An 18737-nucleotide genomic window follows, 5' to 3' on the forward strand; every position below is an offset into this window, starting at 1 on the left:
GACACGAAAGACCGCCACTTTGCAGGAGAACTCGAGCTTGTTACCGACCAGCCGAGACCCGGGCTCGAATACGAGGTTCTACAGCTAGGTTGCTAACGGCACCAGTGCTGGAACAGCTGGGCTACGCGCTGCTCGACAAGGTTGGGCTAGGTAACGTGGCCCCGAACTGTTACATATGTATATGTACACTGTACGCACGCCTGCGTAGCACACCGTTGCTGTAAAGACGCCAATAAAGAGGAGGAGGAGGAAGGCAAATCGAGTTTTGCATGAATCAGATAGATTGTTCTGTAACTTTACACTTGTAAAAACTATTTAACACCGTGCAATTATCAGCAAACAAATCAACAAATCTTAATCTCCGCAAATTGTCAATACACATCGATTTTGCACAAATTAAATTGCAGAAGTTAAGATGTAAAACAGAGTTTATTATACGATTCTAAATTAATAACATCTATAAAAAAATTGATTTTCTTTTAGAATTTCTCTTATAAGAATTTCTTTCACATCGATATATAAAAATTTATATTAGACTGAATTCTTTGCTAATGGATAAAAATTATACATTTTGCATTTAACATCAAATGATATACCTATGTTTTAATACTCATTGCGCTTTTATCCGTACGATAAATTCCGACGCCTTTGCGCGCACTATATGTGACAGCCATAAAAGCCTACGAGTATTATATCATCCTCCTTCGTGTGCAGGTGTTAAAAATATTCGCGTGCAACATTTACATCTAAAAATGACACGTGAGAGCCATCGTATTATTAAATCGCATACTTAGCGTCCATTATAAATGCCTAGGTATCGTTAAAATTATTTATTATGTACACGACAAAATAACTGTAAGGTAACAGCACTGTTCGCACAGATAGCAAATCGCAGATAACACCCCCATATAGTAATTAGAAGTTTATCTACGATGAACGGTGCCTCGTATATAACTGTGCAGTAATTATCGCACCTTGCAACAATGCTCGAGCAGCTTGTGATATATGTGTTACGTTTAAAATAGTTCCGTATTTTATAAAGGCACTGCCGTTTTCGAACGATGCCCCACGTTCCTCGTAAAACTGATAAAGACAAGCGCCGAATCGAGCGTGCCTTGGCGAAACGCCAATACCGTCGTCCTTCTCATGTTACGCGCGGTGATCTATGACAAACGATCTTTGGCACATTCTATCGGTATAATATCTCTAGCAATTTTCTTTAAGTGTTCATCCACCGCACAAAATGATTTTCCATTCTTGGAGTAAAGACTTTATCAATTTATATTGCCAAGAGATAAAATAACGACAAGCTAGCTAGCTAAGGTACGAGCATTCCACGTTTAATATCACATTTAACTTTGTCTTCTGATTAAATAATGCCGTTATGAAATTTTTCAAGTTAAATAGAATTTTTTACTCTGATAAAAACAATACGTAAAACCGCGATTCGTGTTCGACTAAAATTCCAGCAAAAAATCGAGCGAGATCCGAGCGATGCCGGCTTGCGCCAGCGATTCTCCGTTACGGAGAATTTCCCGTTCGGTAAAATTGCAGTCCGTTGAAAATCGATGCGCGCGATATAAACGAGAGATCGATACACACGTTTACCTTTTGCTATTTACCGGCGACGCGATGTCACGCGAGCTTGCGCGTTTTATACAGTTTTAATCATCCGTGAAAGACGATGACGACAGATTGACGTTTCGCTTCCTCCTTTCGTCTGCTCTCCGGCTATGAGAATCGCGGAAAAAGATGCGATATCATTGTGCGGCGCCTCCGATTTACTTTCTACCGCTCGCGGTCGTTCCAGTTTCATTTCGCGAAACCCGGTATCGTAGACGACACTTGAGAATACGTAACGCGGAACACAAGTTTCTCTTGCCGATCACATTTCCTCTTCGGGACGCTCTAAGAGATCGAAATACGTGTGGGCGCGTAAGATGGGATTAAGCAAATGGAAGCGAAACGAAATAATCATCTTATGTTGAACCTTGTTAAAATTTCGAAATTATAATAAAATACGGATGTATAAATTCGACGAAATAATATTACATGATAAACCTAGATAAAATCCTCAAGTAAAACTGTATATATATTATAAAAATTATCACACTGAAGAATGCAGACCAGAATAAAAAAATTTTCAAAAAGATAAGAAAGCAAAAACTTGGAAATATATTACGGTACTCGTTATAGGTACTTGTAATGAACAGCCTTCAAAAATATTTAGAAAACCCGCGAAAGATTGTATCTTTGCATGGAACTTCACTTTAGTCTCAAACGTATCTTTCTGTTCGATCGAAGCGATAAACGCGGATTTTTTTTTTAAGCGTGTATGTGCGGAGAGGACTGTAGCAACGCTGTGGCAACAAGGGAAAGTGGAATTTGGGCTACACGCAGGAGTGCGCGCGAGCAGGCGAGTGAGCGAATGGATTTCGTGGGGATGCAAGACACTGGAGCACTCGACGCACAGGGACGGCAAATGACGTAAGATAAGATAAGGCAAGGTGAGGTTTGGTGAGCTGAGAGAGGCTCCTTATGGACGTCCTTATAAGGCTGCGGCGCCCACGTGCGTGCGACTCTCGACGACTCGCGGTGCGCTTTCGGACGAGGACTATACAAGTATCTCTGCACCTCTTTTTTTTACCACCAGCTACGTACATGGTAGGGAGAAGGATCTTGTACCTTAAACAGCGTGACGCACGCATTCCTGCGTATCAGATTTTCCCCAGGCATGGAAAAGCATAATATTGTATTCAATTTTACGAAAACGTTTTCGTGAGTATATATATAGTATTAATTAAGGAAAATAAATATATATATATATAAATCAGGCTTTTACCAAAATTTTCTTTTCGTGTTGTATAATCAATTAATTTTCCGTACTGTATTATCAATTTCGAAATGCGAGATTGTTAGTCAAAATAAAATGTTTGATTATAAATAACAAATAATATAATCTATGGACAAAGAAAAAGATTTGTTATAATAGAGACTGTCAGACTGTGAATTCTAATTAATCTGATAAATTTCTCAAGCTAAACTTTCTGTACGCGATTTAATGTAATACATTTCCAGTGTCACAAATTTGATTTGATGAATAACTCGATTATGGAAAGTAATTCGATGTCAACCGTGAATGTCAATTATATAAAAACATTTAATATCTCTAATATAAAGCTGAATGTAAAAATATAAAATCTTTGAACAAGTATACTTATAACAAGATCAAGCATAGCTCCTTAATTTAACATTTAATTTCCAAATTTAATTTTCGTCCTACTTCATCGAGTTCATTGTACAATTGTATAGGGGAATACACACAGAAATAATTATTAAAAATCCTGAAAATTAATCGTTGAAATTGGAAAGTGTCTAATTTTACAATATCAATTGTTACATCTGAAAAATATTTCGCATTTAATAAAATCAATTTTGCTTCAATGCATATATATTTCGTTGATAGACGAGTAAAAGACGGAATTCTATGTTCCTTTCCAATAACTTGCCAGAACGTAGAGATCTAGATACGAGATTAATCGCGGTGACCGGGATATGTCGACAAAATTAGTCATCGATCCTTTTACTCCGGTATCTCCATGTCTGTCGAGGATACCTATATCTTCGAGATTATTTGTGCGGGCGTTATCTGTAACGCACAGGTGGATTACACGCAGAATGCGTGTCAGCCACTTGTTGCACCGCGTCCGAAGTGCAGGATTGCATCAATAAGTTACGTTATTATGTACGCATCGCAAAGTGTGCACGCCCCGAATTATTCGCGACAGTCCATTTTAAATCGTGAAAATTAATAGTCTCACAAAAATTGACAAAATACCAGGAAAACATAATAACCAAAAAGGTTGCGCTATCTAAAATTCCAAGAATCACGTTTCCGAAAATTCTCAAGATCTTACGATTTGGAAATATCTAAACTCTCGAAAATCGACCACCAGTATAACACATTATACTTGATGTGCGATCGCCGCGCGCTTATTATCATCATTTGGCGCGATGCAATTAATAACGCCGTCGTGCGGAGCGTAATTGACGAACGTGCCCCACTTGCTAATCAAACATGCGCGTCCTGTTGCGCGTGGCGCATTACTCTCAGACTCTCAGCCTTCGGTGCAGGCGTCTTAAGTGCACCTACTTGAATATCTGTCCACTGTCGCTCACCAAGCTTCAGATATACTGCGGCCGAAATAGAGCGCGGACAAAAATAGACGCGCGTTGTCCGTGAATGCCCGTTAATGCGCGGGATAGAAAGAAATTGCAACGGGAATTGCAGACGGGAGCACATTAGAACGCGTGGGTTATCCAAGCAGCCCGCGGACAACTCGCGAGATCTGCATTTCTCTGAACAAATCAAACTCTCAACCCTAGAATCCCTGAGATTCGAAATTCTTAGCGGGCATCCGTCAACTCGTCAGATCGATATAAAGTGAAACTAAAATAGAAGACGAACTATCAAAGATCCACTGATTAGGTCTGAATTGAAGTATCGTTTGTCTGGCAATGAGCAGTGCACGCTGAATCACACGCGACAAATAGCAACCGCTGTTTCTCTTTAAATGCGTGCAAAAAGAGACGCAGCCAATACGTTTTCCAGATCATTAACAGACTGCACGTGCAATGCCATTTTTTTTCAGGTCGCGAAGGCCAGACGCTTTAAATATGGACAATAGTAAACGCAGCGCGTTATGCGGCAACAACTAGGTGCAACTCGGCCGATTGACACTTTGAATGCGAACAGGCGGAAGAGGCCTTTATGCATTTCCGAACGACACGAACAATAACAAGTCTAGTTTTCGTCGCCGCATCGATTACCTCGAGTCATGTACCTCGACGTCAGAACGCGTGAGAATAACGAATTGAGACTGTTCTATACCGGTTTGCAAAAATATAATCTTAATTTTACATGACGACGGTGTGTTAAAGGAGAAATAAGTAATAATCTTACAAAAATAAAAATAAAATAAAGTAATAATGTTATAATAATTTTATAAGTTTGTTTCTAAAATATTTAGCCAAAGATTTATATACCCCTAATTCAAATGCATTCCAAGTAAATTCCAAGTAAGCTCCAAGTATCGCTGAGCTCGCAGATAAAAGAGAACAATTTAAAGGGAAATTTTAGAAGCTATTATTTTCGCTTAAAAGATCAAATGCTTCATATGAATATAATATCTCCTTCCTGTGCGGTTTAGTTCTTGTAACAAAGTTCTCCATTTAATTCTCGTAACAAAGTAACGATGCAATTGCAGTCCAACGACGCGTTTCGCTGATCATGCTGCGTAAAAACTGTTACACGCGAATATGTGCGTCTCTCATTCCCCGTTTCAGAACATTTCTCGCGGAATTCGCGCGGCGGCCTGCGTTATACGTATATCGAGGACGATCTGTGCGCGTTATGCGTGAAGAGCGCGCGTTGCGATGCCGTCCGTGAAAAACTCGCGCGCGGCGTTACGGCAATTGTGTCAGAAATTCTCGCGAATTAATCGGCCCGCCCGGTAAGTTTGCTAACGAACCAAAACGTTCGTTACCACAGAACTCAATGGCACCCATTCAGCAGGAATCGCGCGGTGAGTGCGGTGACGTAACGAATTAGCCGCCAATTGGAGAAGGTCGAATCGAAACTTGGCGAGTGTATCTGTCAAAGTGCCGGAAATTCCCCGCAACCTCGAATAACTTCTTTAGGAAACGAGGAACTAAACGTGAAGCTCTGCTAAAAAGATCTGTGAAAAAAATTACGCCGCACATTCGCATGAGATTCAACTTTTTTCCACACTGTATAATTGCGATCAATTGCAAATTGTGATTGTAAGATGTGAAAACCAATCTCGCGAGGAGAGCATACATATAAATAAAATTATGCACTGCGTAGGAGAGAGGTGCATATACGTGCACTCAGGGTGAGCGCAGATAAGCGGCGCGGTCCGCGATAAGCAGATGATCGATGCGCTTCCGGTGGCATAAAGTGTTGCGAGCTGCACAATTATCGATAATTACAAAATTATTGATTTGGTACTTCGGGTACGCGGCCGCGGATAAAAACCTTAACACGCAAACCGTGCACGAGCAGTGCACGCGTGTGCGTGTAACCGGCTGTTGGCAAACCCTCGCCTTTCTTGGCGACTGGTCTGACTCATTCAACGATGGAGAGAACGCGTTAATAAAAACCATATCGATTGTCTTGTAAAAGAGCAGAGCTGCGTTCCGAGTCTGAGGACTCGAAAGATATCGGAAAGCCTCGACGTGCTGAAATGAAGAAAAGTACCAAACGCCAAAATCTCTTTCCCATAATTAAAGGAAATATAAACTGGAGTAAATAATATGTATAAATTAGATATATCGCAAATATAAGCCAGAATAAGAGACCAAGTACATATCAATAAATAAACAACGAGAGTATCTCTTTAATTAATCTCGAATGAACTTAAGTGGGATTTTAATTACTATATATATAAGATTGCAAACTCTGCGAGTAGAGACAATGACCTCCCTCGAGACTTTCGCTAGGAAAAGATCGATTGTACAAATCAATTGCTATCTATTATAGTATCACTCTAAAATAGACCTCACTTGTTCTGCTAATTTAAAAGCACGCAATTTGAAAATTTTTGTTCTTAATAATTATTCAAAATAATTCGATCGCGGATAAGTAAATAAAGTTTGCGAACCTCTGTGTTTAGTGTGTAGAACATGTATATAGTGTCGAGTTCCGATAAAGAACGGCAGAAAAAAAAGAAGATAAGGACTATTATTACGTACACATATTGGCTGACTTGTTCCCACTATAGGCAGAAATTTATACGGAACGAACATAGCGGAACACGCTATTCCCTTTAATTCCATAGCACTCGACCACGAATAAAGCTCGCGCTGATGCGACGCCCGTAATTCAATTTCGATCTGCACACATGGTCAGCCGGAAGTCGATCGGTTCCCATCGCCAAGAATTTCCTGACCACACGCGATCGCGGCGAATACTGCGAATACTGAAATACTCGGATCTTAAATTTTGCAAATGTGTACGCGACTAGACACGCAAATCCGGCGCCCTTTAACCTTGCAATTGCACCGATTTCTTTTTAGACTTTCACGAACCACGAGAGAATTTTCTGACGTGACAAAAGCAATTGAGAAATGTCCCAAAGAATTACTGTAAATTGTTGTAATTTACATTGCAAAGTAAAGACCGGAATGAATAAATGAATAAACTTCCGACTATACTATTACAGAATATTAGAATTTATATCCTACTTTCGATGCAGAAATTATTCGAAACGCAGTTTCATGTACAGATTCGTCTGAACGTCCAAATGTCAGCAGATCGTTATTGTGCCGAACGAATGGATAGTGACAAAGGCCGTCTGACGATTTGAATCCCAAGGACGTGTGGAAGCCTTAGAAATATTCCGCGTTGGCGGACTAATATTGTGCAAAGTATTGCGCGGCGCATGTATGAAATAATCGAAGTTCCCAGGCACGACCGCGTGATGAGCAATACGACGAATTATAAGTAGCATCATCGATAAAATAATACGATGTTCGATCGACAGTCTCATCATTTTCTAAAATTACAACCGTCCGATGTAATTATACATATATAAAACAGACAAATCTAATTCTTTATTACAATATTGAACAAAAATTAAATTTCCAACTCTGTCGAGTAAATGAATAACAAAATCCGTTCCTAAACTTTACGTAAACTTCAGATCGGATCTAGTTTTACGAGACTATCATTGAATTTTTTCTGCTAAGAAACTTAAATTGCTAACGCTAAAAGGAATTACCAACGATGAAAAGTTACATGAAAATACACGCGGATCTTCTCATCCCATTTTTACGAAGGAAAAATTGACTCTAAATTCGTTAGAAAATATGACGGCCTTCCAAACTCCTCAGAGTTATCCAGGCGAAACTTACAACATGTTAGAGATCGATATCTGGCGTCTTGGCGAGTTTGGCATCTGACAGTCAGCATCTGTCGAAAAATTAATAACATCAAGGAGCACCGCGGCGCAAGGGAAATGCCACGAATTCGCTTGCGCTTGCAAAAAGCGAGCCTCTCGAGAGCCGCACTATGCATATATCGTGTGGGAGGCTGTCCCAACGGAAGCACCCATTGCTAATATCGATCGTACCGCATTTGCAACGTGTATGTGAACGACTGAAGTGTCCGAAGTGTCCGAGGGGCGGTCTGATTCACGCGATCATATTTCTGGCGGGCGCCAGGTGCGCGCCACGAAAACGACGTGACTCGTATACGTGACACGACACGAAAACCTGAAATTTGCGACCTGCAGGCTAAACCCTGTATTTAGCAGATTATAGATTTCAAAATTTTTAACTCGTCGAGAGGACTGCATGTCGATAGGATTGCAAATCTCCGCGAATATGATATTGCTGCCTTTTCAGAAAGCTGTAATATTTAATAATAATAAGTTTTAAAATTATTTACACACTATCTCCAAGCAACGCGAGAACAGCGGTATAACTCAAGATAACGCGTCTAATCCGCGGCGGAATGGCTAACTCCTGGTTAACCCGCCGTCGCGCAATAGATGCTACTGGGGATAAGTAATGCTCGTTCACACGTGCGTTGGCACAAGCTCTTGATAAATAGGAAAATATTTCATTCCCATCCATATTTCCTTTCAACATTAATTTGAATTTCCAATGTGCGTTTATCGAAATCTTTCTCGCGGCGCATCCGGAATCATTCGCATCGCGATACGACCGGTTGGGAAACACTGCGCGAGAAGGATTAACGCTCGAAAGCGCAATGATATTTCTTCCCATGCGTGCCGCAACGTAAAGTGGTTAACAATAACGCAATTCCCGCGCGGTCTTTAAGAACCTCTGCGAAATTATGAATGCCCCGGTGAGCATTCAACGAACGAAAATGCAGGCTTCACGTCCGCCGCGCCGCCCCCACGCGGTACAAATACACGGAATAATTAATAAAATTTCGTGCTAAATAATGGAGTACGCCAACGGCCTCCTACCTGCGAGATTAAATCCCGATAGACTAATAAATCAGTAAATGCTGCATTTCACACGGCTGTGGACTTCATCCAAATAACATAAACATAGCGAATAATAAATTCAATTTTATACTGAATTATGAAGATCGGTTAAACTCTGCAAAAGGTCACTCTCTACATCGAGACCAAGTAAATATCGAATCATCATAACAAAAACTATGAAGAAAAACATAAAGAAAGTTCGCAAATATAACAACTAATTTCAATTTCCTTCCTTGGGACATTATAAACGTGTTAAGATTCTTTTACATATAAAAATAAAATTTTCTTTCTTCCGTTTATCGAGCAAAAAATTAGTCGGAGTTATGTTATCCATTGGTATTCATATTCATAGAATTTCAAAATGCATTTCCATTTGTAGGAGAAAATATAGGTGTTCAACTCTAGGGAAATACATAATATAGACTTATATTGCACATAACCGAGTTTAAGGATCTCTCGCGAATTATGAATGCCCTGATAAGCATTCAAGAGCCCGACACGGCGAGCGGCTGCCGTCCAGTCCATTTACGCGGAATATTTTCGCATGGCTCGAAAAATGAGTATTGTGTCTGGCGGTCGTGTGTTCCGCCGGATCAATTATGCCAGTCTCCCCTAACGCCGCTCGCTCGTTCCTACCGCAGCGTGCCGCCTCGCGAACAAACGTAACGGTGAGCAGAGCCGACGAGTGTGCATCCGAAGTGCAGACTGCACCGAGCGAAAACTTCGTGCCCGAGCTCGTCTATAGTTCATGAAACCCAGCGCGCGGTCGTGCTCGCACGCTGAATTAAATATCGAAAGATATATCCGCCCCGCCGCGCTCCTATCTCTTTCTCCCAGGACTGTTTCCGAGAACGAACGAGCTTCCAGAGACCCGAACTTTTGAGGACTTATATGTAGACAGGGAAATATCTTCAAGAATTTACGGAAACGGAAACAGGCAGAATATAGCGATTTCACCGGATAGATTTATGGCGATCGTGTTTTTTCAAATGATCATAACTCGTGATCCCATTTTCTTTTTATTTCTCTCTGCAGAGTTCTCGATTAGTTTCTATTCAGTTTCTTGAAATTATCTTGGCACGCAAAGGGCATTAAAGAACATGTCTCTCGCCCTGGCTAACTGCCTGGATTAAATTTAGTTCTTTCTATTACAGTGATATCGATCTATTGGAAAACTAAATCAAAATTAAGGTCAGAAATATAAACGTGACACGCGTTTCACGTGTGGAAACAAGTACAACGGTCTTTAAAGAGTTATACCCGCGTAGAAATCGCAGTTAGCAATCTACATGATTATAATTCTGTCGGCATGTGTCAGTATAGGTATACCGAACAATCGATACCATCACACGTGTATATAAACAATCGTGAGATCAATAGAGAGCATAGACACATCACTGACGTCAATTTTGGATTTAATATATCTGCTCTTACGCGAAAATGAGAACGCCGAGTTCGTGCCGGAAGTTCGCGATCACGAACGTAAGATTTCATCTTCGATTAACCCTTCAAGCATCAAGCAGGAAAGGAGAGCAAATACAGTCTCGCACAATTCTTTTTCTCCCCAAACGCTTCACGATTGTAAAACTATTGAAATTTTAGGACAATTTCCAACTATTGCCGTTTTCAAATCAAATGATATCCATTGTCAAACTTGAAAATATGATCTGATTATTTAATCTTAATTTAAGATTAAATAATATACAAATTCAATATAATAAAATAATAAATAATAAACAGATTTAAAAAATCTGATTATTTAATCCTTGAAATATTAAGGAAAAGGTACGCAAAGCATCCGCATTTGTTTGAGAATTGCAGGGGCACTTTGCCGATAAAACTAACTCGACCAAAGTAACTACCTAGCTATTAAAGAACGCTCGTTTAATTTTATTTAATAAAACCTCGAGAAAATCTCAGTCGTTTTGCAACAATTTTTTCGCACATTGGCAAGGAGTCGGCTCAGAGTACTTTAGAGAGTAATTAAGCCGGGTTTTCGTGACTTCCGCTCTTTCGATTACGCTAACGAGAACGCAGCTCCGCTCGTGCTGGAAGCTCACGTGATTTTCGGTCTCGTTCTATATGTCGGGAACAACACGCGCGGTGAAAGGAAGCACACAGTCTTGCGACTCGATCGACGGCTTCGAAACATCCGTTATTACGCCCGCTCAAAGGAATTCGGATGGCACGCCGACGGAATATCCTCGGAAGCAATTTCCGCCCGAAGAAAACGTCGGTTATCGTCACCCCTGATACTTTATCCCACGCGTGTCAGCCATACGTTTCTCAGAAGTTAAAGTCGTCTTTTGTACACCGGTAATTCAACGCGCGAAGTGTAACGTGTCGCAAGAGATTAAAAAGTTCGTCATTTTTCGCATTCGACCTAAAGTATCCGTGCAATAAGTATTTAACATACGAGATAAAAATATATACTTATGTTAATAATAATACATTTTAATAAAATTATTTCTGTTTAAGCGAAGAAATAGATTTTTGCTAGTCGCAAACCTCGAATTCACGACAAGAGTGATTATTTCTAATAATTATTTGAAAATAATCATTTTCTTATCTCGATATTTGAGCCGAGAAACTATCTGCCTCGAACTTTTTGAAAACTGATTCTTTCATCTCGATATTTTAATCAGGAAATTATCTCTGTTTCAAATTTCTTTAAGAATCATTGATAAGATCATATCAGATCATATCAGATGTATGTACAGATGACCCTCGATTAACGGTACTTCAATAGCGTAGTAAAAAATTGTGACAACTCTACTTTTTAAATTCTTTAAAAATAATCTCTTGGGAACTAAATGCCCAATTTTACAGGGATTTAAAGTCTTGATTTGCACGGTTTTCAATAGCACGTGGTCTCCAAAATTGAATTCTAAGTCTCGAATAACAAAGTTTTCAATAATAAGTTTTCAATGACCAATTAATCGTATTATTCGAGGATTACCTGTACATTGTGTGAACATTACGCGTGCTCTTAATTATTTGCTTCACAACAATTTACGTAAAGGACGACGGAGCGAAGGTAGGGGACGGCAAAATCCTGAGGAAAAAAAAGGAAAACAAATATTGGTGCGCGCGAAGGGGAACTGGGGAGAACTCGCGCGAACCGCGGAAGAAAGGTCGTGCACGAAATTTCCCGTATATGGGAACGCGAGTTCGGGCACGGAGGCCAGCAGCCGGCCGGTCGGGATCGATCGAAGGATCGGGGTGATCGGGATCCCAGGCCCAGGGTGATTGTCACGCGTTGGTCCGGGGCCCGCGCGACCGCGTGGCCGCGGAAAAACCCGGAGACGCACGAGCGAGCGTAGGTAAGCGACAGAGATAAGAGAGAAAAGAGAGAGGATGAAAAAGCGGATGGGAGACAACGGGTGGGATCGGAAATGAGGAAAAATGTCAGAAACAAATAAAGGAGAAAATACGGCGTGCAGTAGAGAGAAAAAGAGCAAAGGCGAGAGGGAAAGAACTGGACTGGAAGACGTGGACGAACGAGGGGAGGGAGGGAAAGGAACGGAAAAGACGATTGCACGAGGAGTAGAAGATAGACATACATAAGTAACGATAGCGCTAATTGTAAGTAAGAGGGGGATAGGAGAGACCGAGGAAAGGCGAAGACGGTGCGAGAAGACGGAAATTCGCGGTGGAATAAAGGAATCGACGCGAGAGGGGGAGGAGGGGGAAAGCAAGAGCAGAACGGGGATCGGAGATCGGAGACGAGCGCGCGGCGCGTACAATAATAATCTCGGACGGTATTCTCGCACTCACCGTCGGTCCTCTGGATGTTGATGCTGCAGCCGACGTCGATGTTGCACGTACCGTGATCCATGGTCATTTAGTCGGTCTCGCGCACCTCGTACGGCACCATAAAACGCGCCCGGCTTCCTCCGTTAACTACCACGGCCGCCAACGGGCCCCGCGCGCGCGGCCGATTTAATCGACTCGGGCGCGAGCGCGCGTGTGTGTGCGCGCGCGAGGGAGCGAAAGAAAGAGAAAGAGAGCAGGGGAGGGAGCGAGAGGCAGCGAACGAGTCGCGCGACGACCACGACGGTTGACAGTTACGGAAGCGTTCGCATTCAAACTCGCGCGGCGACCGGTCGGGGCCCTCTGCCAGGGTCCCCGTCTCCTTCCTTCTTCCGCCTGCGGGATCCTCGGTGACGCGACGACGCGCGCTCCTCTGCCTCTCCGTGCCACCGTTCCTTCCGTCCCTCGTCGCGAATCCTCGTTCTCGGGAACCGTCGCCGTCGCCGCGCCGCGGTTCTCCCCTCGGCTCCAAGACACGCCCGTGCGTATCCGACCGCGGTTCTCGTTCCTCTCCCGTCTCCCGGCCGAACGTTCCGCGCCGCGCCGCGTCGTTGCCGTCCTCGGCCTCGTCCTCGCCGTCGTCGTCGTCCTCGTCGAGCGTCAGCAACGCGCGAGCAAACACACCCGCGCGCGCGCTCACACACACAGGACACCCGCGATTACGATCCCAGGGGCGTTCGCGTACCAGCCGAATCGCACCTCTCACGGCTCCGGACGTTTGGATATCTCGCGCGTCCGAGGGGACGGCCGTTCGGTTCGCTTTTCGTGCCGGGATACACCGCCAACCGCCAGTGTCCGTTATTGACAACGGAAAGACCGCGAGCGCCAGCTCCCGGCCGGCGCGCGCGCCGATCGTCCCGACATCTGCCGGCGCGAGGTCGTTGGACCGATCGGCACGAGCGGGCGCAAGGGTGACCGGTGCCGACATCTGTGTTGCACCCGGAAAGACGCTACGCGATTACCGCATCCGGTAAAGCTGCGCTCTGCTCTCCATGACGATATACCGAACTCTTTCTACATTACTTTTTTTTTTAATTGAAAAATGAGATATTTTTAGAGCACTATGTATTTAACTCTTTAGTTGAACGAGACATTCAATGTCATAATTAATATTTTGATAAATATATTATATGTATATGTATTTTGACATTTTGATAATTAAATATTTAATATGATACACTGGTTTTGCGAAATATCTTCTTTCTTCTTTCGCTTAATTGTTCTTATTGTTTATCCTCGCAGCAGCTGGCGATTCCGTTAATTGACGGACCAACTTCTTCAACTCTTCCAGATCGAAATTCTCTGACTTTAGTAATTGTTCGATGATGTGCGTTGCCCTGCAATTATATACAAATCACACAATTATTATTAATCGCGGCGTGCAAAGCTGATCTTTGTATAATATTGTATAAATGTGACCAATTTTATTAGAGATTCTCACATGTCTTGGCCTTTGGCTTCCGGTAATCGTGGAGGTAACTCGCCAGCCTTAAATTTCTCGTATACCTACAAAAGTCCTTTTTATTTTTAGAACTTTCATGGTGCCAATTAGGCCGGTTAAATTGTTTTATTTCGTTTATTTATGTAATTTTTGTAAGCAAAGTTTTAAGTATACGCGAAGCGAAATCTTTACCTCTAATGCTCGTTTAACAATCTTTTCGTCCAAACCGGCACTTCGTGCAGCCGCGTGTGCAAAGCTGCGTCCCACGTTTCCATTAATTAAACTGTAAAGATACGCCACGGAGCCGTCCTCGTTTGTAACAAATTCGAAAGTCTGTAACAAATAATATGAAATAGGAAATAGAAGTTCGGAAAGAGCAACGGCAATTCAAGGAAATCGCTTCAATGACGTGAACGCCACTGAAGATGGACGTGCTCTTACCTGCTCCTCGATTATCGGGCTTCGCGGTAACATGTTCATTATCCGATGCATATGCGTGGCCACGAAAATGTGCGGACAGTCGGTCCCTCGCTCGACGAAATTGTTCAGCACGGCCGCGAGTAGGGACAAGCCACTCACTTCGGACGTTCCGTTTCCGAACTCGTCCAAAATGACGATGGAATTCGGCGTGGACGCGTAAAGAGCGGAGTTTATCTATAAAGAAACCGATGAGAATAACAAAGTCCTCGAGAAAATTCATTAATTCGGCAATTGATTAATTTATTAACGAGTAAAAAGGAAAAGTGGGCTATGCAAGTCTCATATAGGCCACTTTTCCTTTTAACTCATTAATTTTTATATCGAGAGTTTTTAATTAATTATATATAATCATTAATTTAATTTATATCGCGCAGAATTTGCTCCTTTCACTATGACTCTGAGACGCCTATATATGTTTCTTGGAGAACGTTATTTATTTACCTGCCGCATATCTTGCAGAAACATACTCGTATTTAGAGCGATACTGTCCACAGACGTGATCTGAGTCAGGATGTGAGTCACTATTCCTATGGTGGCCGATTTGGCCGGCACGAAGCAGCCGATGTGAGCCATGAACACGATCAGCGCAACTTGCTTGAGATAAGTGCTCTTGCCGGAAGCGTTCGGGCCAGTTAGGATTTTCACGAGGCTCTTTCCGTCGCCGGAATAGATGTCATTCGGAACAAACGTTGTTAGAAACTCCTGCAAGGGGTGTCGACCCTGCTCCACCGCTATGATCTGGCGGTCGACCACGTTCGGTTTCACGTAATTGTATTCTCGCGCGACCACGTAAAACGCCAGCAATCTGTAACGATCGGCACGACGCGTAGAGAATTCTCAAAAAAAAATATTATCCTATGTCAAATAAATTCAGAGCTGCTTCTTTTTACTATTTTCAATATTAATTCCTTTAATTATAATTTTTTAATCTTTTCTTTTGTCTAATTAGTTTCTTCGCGAAGAACTCGTAACGCGTCTGATTCACTCACGTGTCCAATTCGGCGCACAATTGAATCGCGTTGAATATCGAGACAGCGTGCTTATTTATATACTTCACAAGCTTCAACAAAATGTAACTCTCCCGTTTATTTATCCTCAACATTATATCTCCTATAGTATTATCCAATTCTGAAAAACCAATTTTAATTCCAGACGAACGCAAAAAGAAATTACAAATGCATGTCGTGCGTAGGGTAGAAATTGTGGTAAAAATTGAAAAATAATGCAACCTTTGGCGCTAGGGCTCTTATAATAACGTATGTTGTTGCTGACGAATTTCAGCTCTAGGTTTTCCAAGTCGACGTTGTCGGCCGGCGACGGGTTCCATCCGGTTATCGCTAAGAGGTATCCGATGTTCGGTATGTACACCATCTTGCAGGTCGTCACCGAGGCCGGAAGATGGTCTTTCATGTCTTTCTCCCCCATTCGTGTCAGGGTCTCGGGCAAAGTGCTTCTCACGTGGTGCACTGTGTATCCCGATGGAAATGTAACGCGCAACGTTCGGACAGTCGAATGGCCATCGCAATTTTCGAAAGTTATATAATATTATTGTTACACCATTACGATGAAGGGGTTCAAGGCTCACACTTACGATTGTCCAAGTGTGAGTCCACATTTGTGCGCACGATGGAATCATTCTCGGATCTTTTTGCACCAAAGTCCACTATGTACTCGATGAAATACTTGACGTAACGTACTTCCTTCGTGATACTACCGACGATTTTGTTGAACAGCCTCACTTTCTCGCGGTGTTTCTCGCATATGTCGGCGATGTAAATTATGGAAGAGATCGACTGCGGCGTGAAATACAATTAGATAGAATATGGCGATGCGGGCGGGTAACGGGCATCGAATAAATTATTCAACTGTCCGATTAGAGAAACGTGGTGAACCTTGTGTAATCGTCGCCAGTCAGAAACCTTAGCTTGCTGCGCTAAATATCGATCCAGAATAACGTTAGTCAAGCGGTAAATGTGTTTCAAACACGACGTCAAATTCTCGACGATACTCTGGTTATCCGGATTCAAACAGAATTCGACGACTTCGAATCTCTCGTTAAGAATCTGGACATTTCGAGTGGGATGTCGCAACGTTTTCCTACAAAATGCAGTCTCTTCAGAATATATAATAACGTCACGATAGTTATATAAAAAAGAAAAACGAAGATAACGCGGCGCTACTTGCCACAAAAACTGCACTCCGGGTCGCGATTGGCAGCGATTCAAAAGAATGAATAAGCTGCCACTTTGCTTCTTCGCTGCCGCGTCGCCGCACTTGAAAAGGCTCGGGTGATGCCTGGCATGCACGATATTCAGCGCCTCGTAAGTGTCATCATCTATCATGACGATGTCACGTCTACAAAATCCCGCGTGTAAAAAAACGATCGTACATTTTAATTTAAACAAATTAAACGTGAGTTTTAATTTCAAAAATATGATTAATCAAAAATATCCATCTGCTGAAGCCAGAAAAAAAATCTATGTGGGTGGCCGACAAAACTAAACTGATGTTGCAACAAATTCATAGAAAATATCGCGAGTTTAACAAAGATGTACTCATCAGAAAGCGCGCTACGAAAACTCTCGACCCTTACTCTCGTACGATACAACATTCTCAGAGAGATTATCAGCAAACTCTAATAAGCCCCGCACCACTACCAGTGTAGCCGTGTCTAAAGGATTAGTCCTATCGCGAGCGGCGAGATTGTAGGGACTCACAACGTCACGCTGGCCAGAGACGCGAAGCCAGGTCTGCCGGAAGGATCCAGCGCGATATTGCTCCAATGCTGGTCGATGTAGATCAAGAGCAGGCCGAGCGCGTGGATCATGACGATCGATTTGAAGTTCAACAGGCCCTGTAGGAAAATAAGCCTCTCGACGTTGCTGGCGTTCACCGGCTCCGACCGGAGCTTGAGACATCGTACCCTGTGATAGCATCTGTCGAAGCCGTGTTCCCTCTTCCGCAACACCCTCAGCGAGACCTGCGACGGGCCCGCGCCGCTCGATTCCGACAATCCGCTCCGATCGCTCGACATTTCCGACGTTACCAGGGCCTCGAGCGCCGTGAGGAACTCGTCGGACATGCCGGAGATCGTGATGACGTGACGCGGCCGGCATTGCTTGTACAGGGTCCTCGCGATGTTAAAGTTAACACCGTCGTCATAAGTATCGTCCATCACGAACAGCTCGGACGTGAGGATGTTGTAGTAGGCCGCGCCCAATTGATTGCTCGACCAGATCATCGCTAAAATGATCTGCGATGGGCAAGGATGGAACTTATATTTATAAAATTCACGAAACATGAATGCGAGACGCTTCTCCAAGATTCTCAAACAACAGCGATGGAATTCGCTGGTTCACACGCTTTTTACGTTAAGATTTTGCCTGCTTTTTACGTTTGATAAAGACAGGTGATATTAATTAAACGAAAGAATACATAGAGAAGAAAGAAATTGAGTTCTTCAAACATTCCGAAATTAATTCGAAGATACGAGCCTCATCTCTATCTGTAAAATTGTCGCCTTGCATGGTAGAGCCGCCATCGCTGTGCTGTTTCTGTGCCGCTACGCCTGATTGCGACGTTGGAATATTTATGCCGAACTCTTCTTCATCGTCGCTACTTTCGTTCAGTATTGACTCAAATTGCACTTGTCTGTAGTAAAAGATATGAATGTAAAATCTATTGTTTGAAAGATTTGACTGTCTGGGAATACATAAAACAACGTAATTTTATCAAGAAATGAGTGCGAGAACACACATGTTAGCTAAGGAAGGCGATGGCGCGATGTTCGGGAAACCTAGCGAACTCATTTCTTATCGTTTCTCCGGATTCCAGTCGAGACACGTGAACAGGTAGACACTGAAGGAAAAATGGCGGCCGGTCGCGATTGATCCGAAATCCTCGCTCGTCGTGTCGCACGTATAGCTAACTTCACATGTAAAATTAGATTTTAAAATAATTTCGAA

General features: G+C 42.7%; 2 protein-coding genes and 1 long non-coding RNA gene across 3 annotated transcripts in view; 1 reads left to right on the forward strand and 2 right to left on the reverse strand.

Annotated features, from left to right (window-relative positions):
• Klp10a (kinesin-like protein 10A) overlaps positions 1-13643 on the reverse strand; it is a 35125-nt gene extending 21482 nt beyond the window's left edge. Inside the window, exon 1 of the mRNA XM_071793960.1 lies at positions 12816-13643. Within this exon, the coding sequence (XP_071650061.1) occupies positions 12816-12882 (67 nt within the window). The 5' untranslated portion in view covers positions 12883-13643. The remainder of the gene's footprint in view (positions 1-12815) is intronic.
• Positions 14-4926, forward strand: LOC139822335 (uncharacterized). Its single transcript, XR_011734489.1, has 3 exons — positions 14-150; positions 2331-2487; positions 4653-4926. It is a non-coding gene; the product is annotated as an uncharacterized lncRNA (long non-coding RNA).
• A 15-nt stretch (positions 13644-13658) lies between the features above and the next one.
• Positions 13659-18022, reverse strand: LOC139822334 (mutS protein homolog 5-like). The gene is made up of 10 exons (XM_071793969.1): positions 17490-18022; positions 16665-17127; positions 16364-16565; positions 16002-16238; positions 15762-15900; positions 15214-15577; positions 14734-14946; positions 14485-14625; positions 14293-14357; positions 13659-14188 (listed from the first exon to the last, which is right to left on the reverse strand). The coding sequence occupies exons 1-10, from the start codon at positions 18011-18013 to the stop codon at positions 14065-14067; spliced, it is 2472 nt and encodes an 823-aa protein (XP_071650070.1). The 5' UTR covers positions 18014-18022; the 3' UTR covers positions 13659-14064.
• Positions 18023-18737: the final 715 nt, after the last annotated feature.

Source organism: Temnothorax longispinosus, chromosome 11 (genome assembly GCF_030848805.1).
Source record: "Temnothorax longispinosus isolate EJ_2023e chromosome 11, Tlon_JGU_v1, whole genome shotgun sequence".
NCBI classification, from domain to species: domain Eukaryota; kingdom Metazoa; phylum Arthropoda; class Insecta; order Hymenoptera; family Formicidae; genus Temnothorax; species Temnothorax longispinosus.

Excerpts from the sequence above, each read along its gene's own strand:
- LOC139822334 (XM_071793969.1), bottom strand. The coding sequence starts at position 18,013 with ATGATCTGGTCGAGCAATCAATTGGGCGCGGCCTACTACAACATCCTC. Across the intron at positions 15,578-15,761 it reads TTGTGCGCCGAATTGGACAC|ATTGCTGGCGTTTTACGTGG; the intron begins GTGAGTGAATCA and ends CGATCGTTACAG. Across the intron at positions 14,189-14,292 it reads GAAGCCAAAGGCCAAGACAT|GGCAACGCACATCATCGAAC; the intron begins GTGAGAATCTCT and ends ATATAATTGCAG.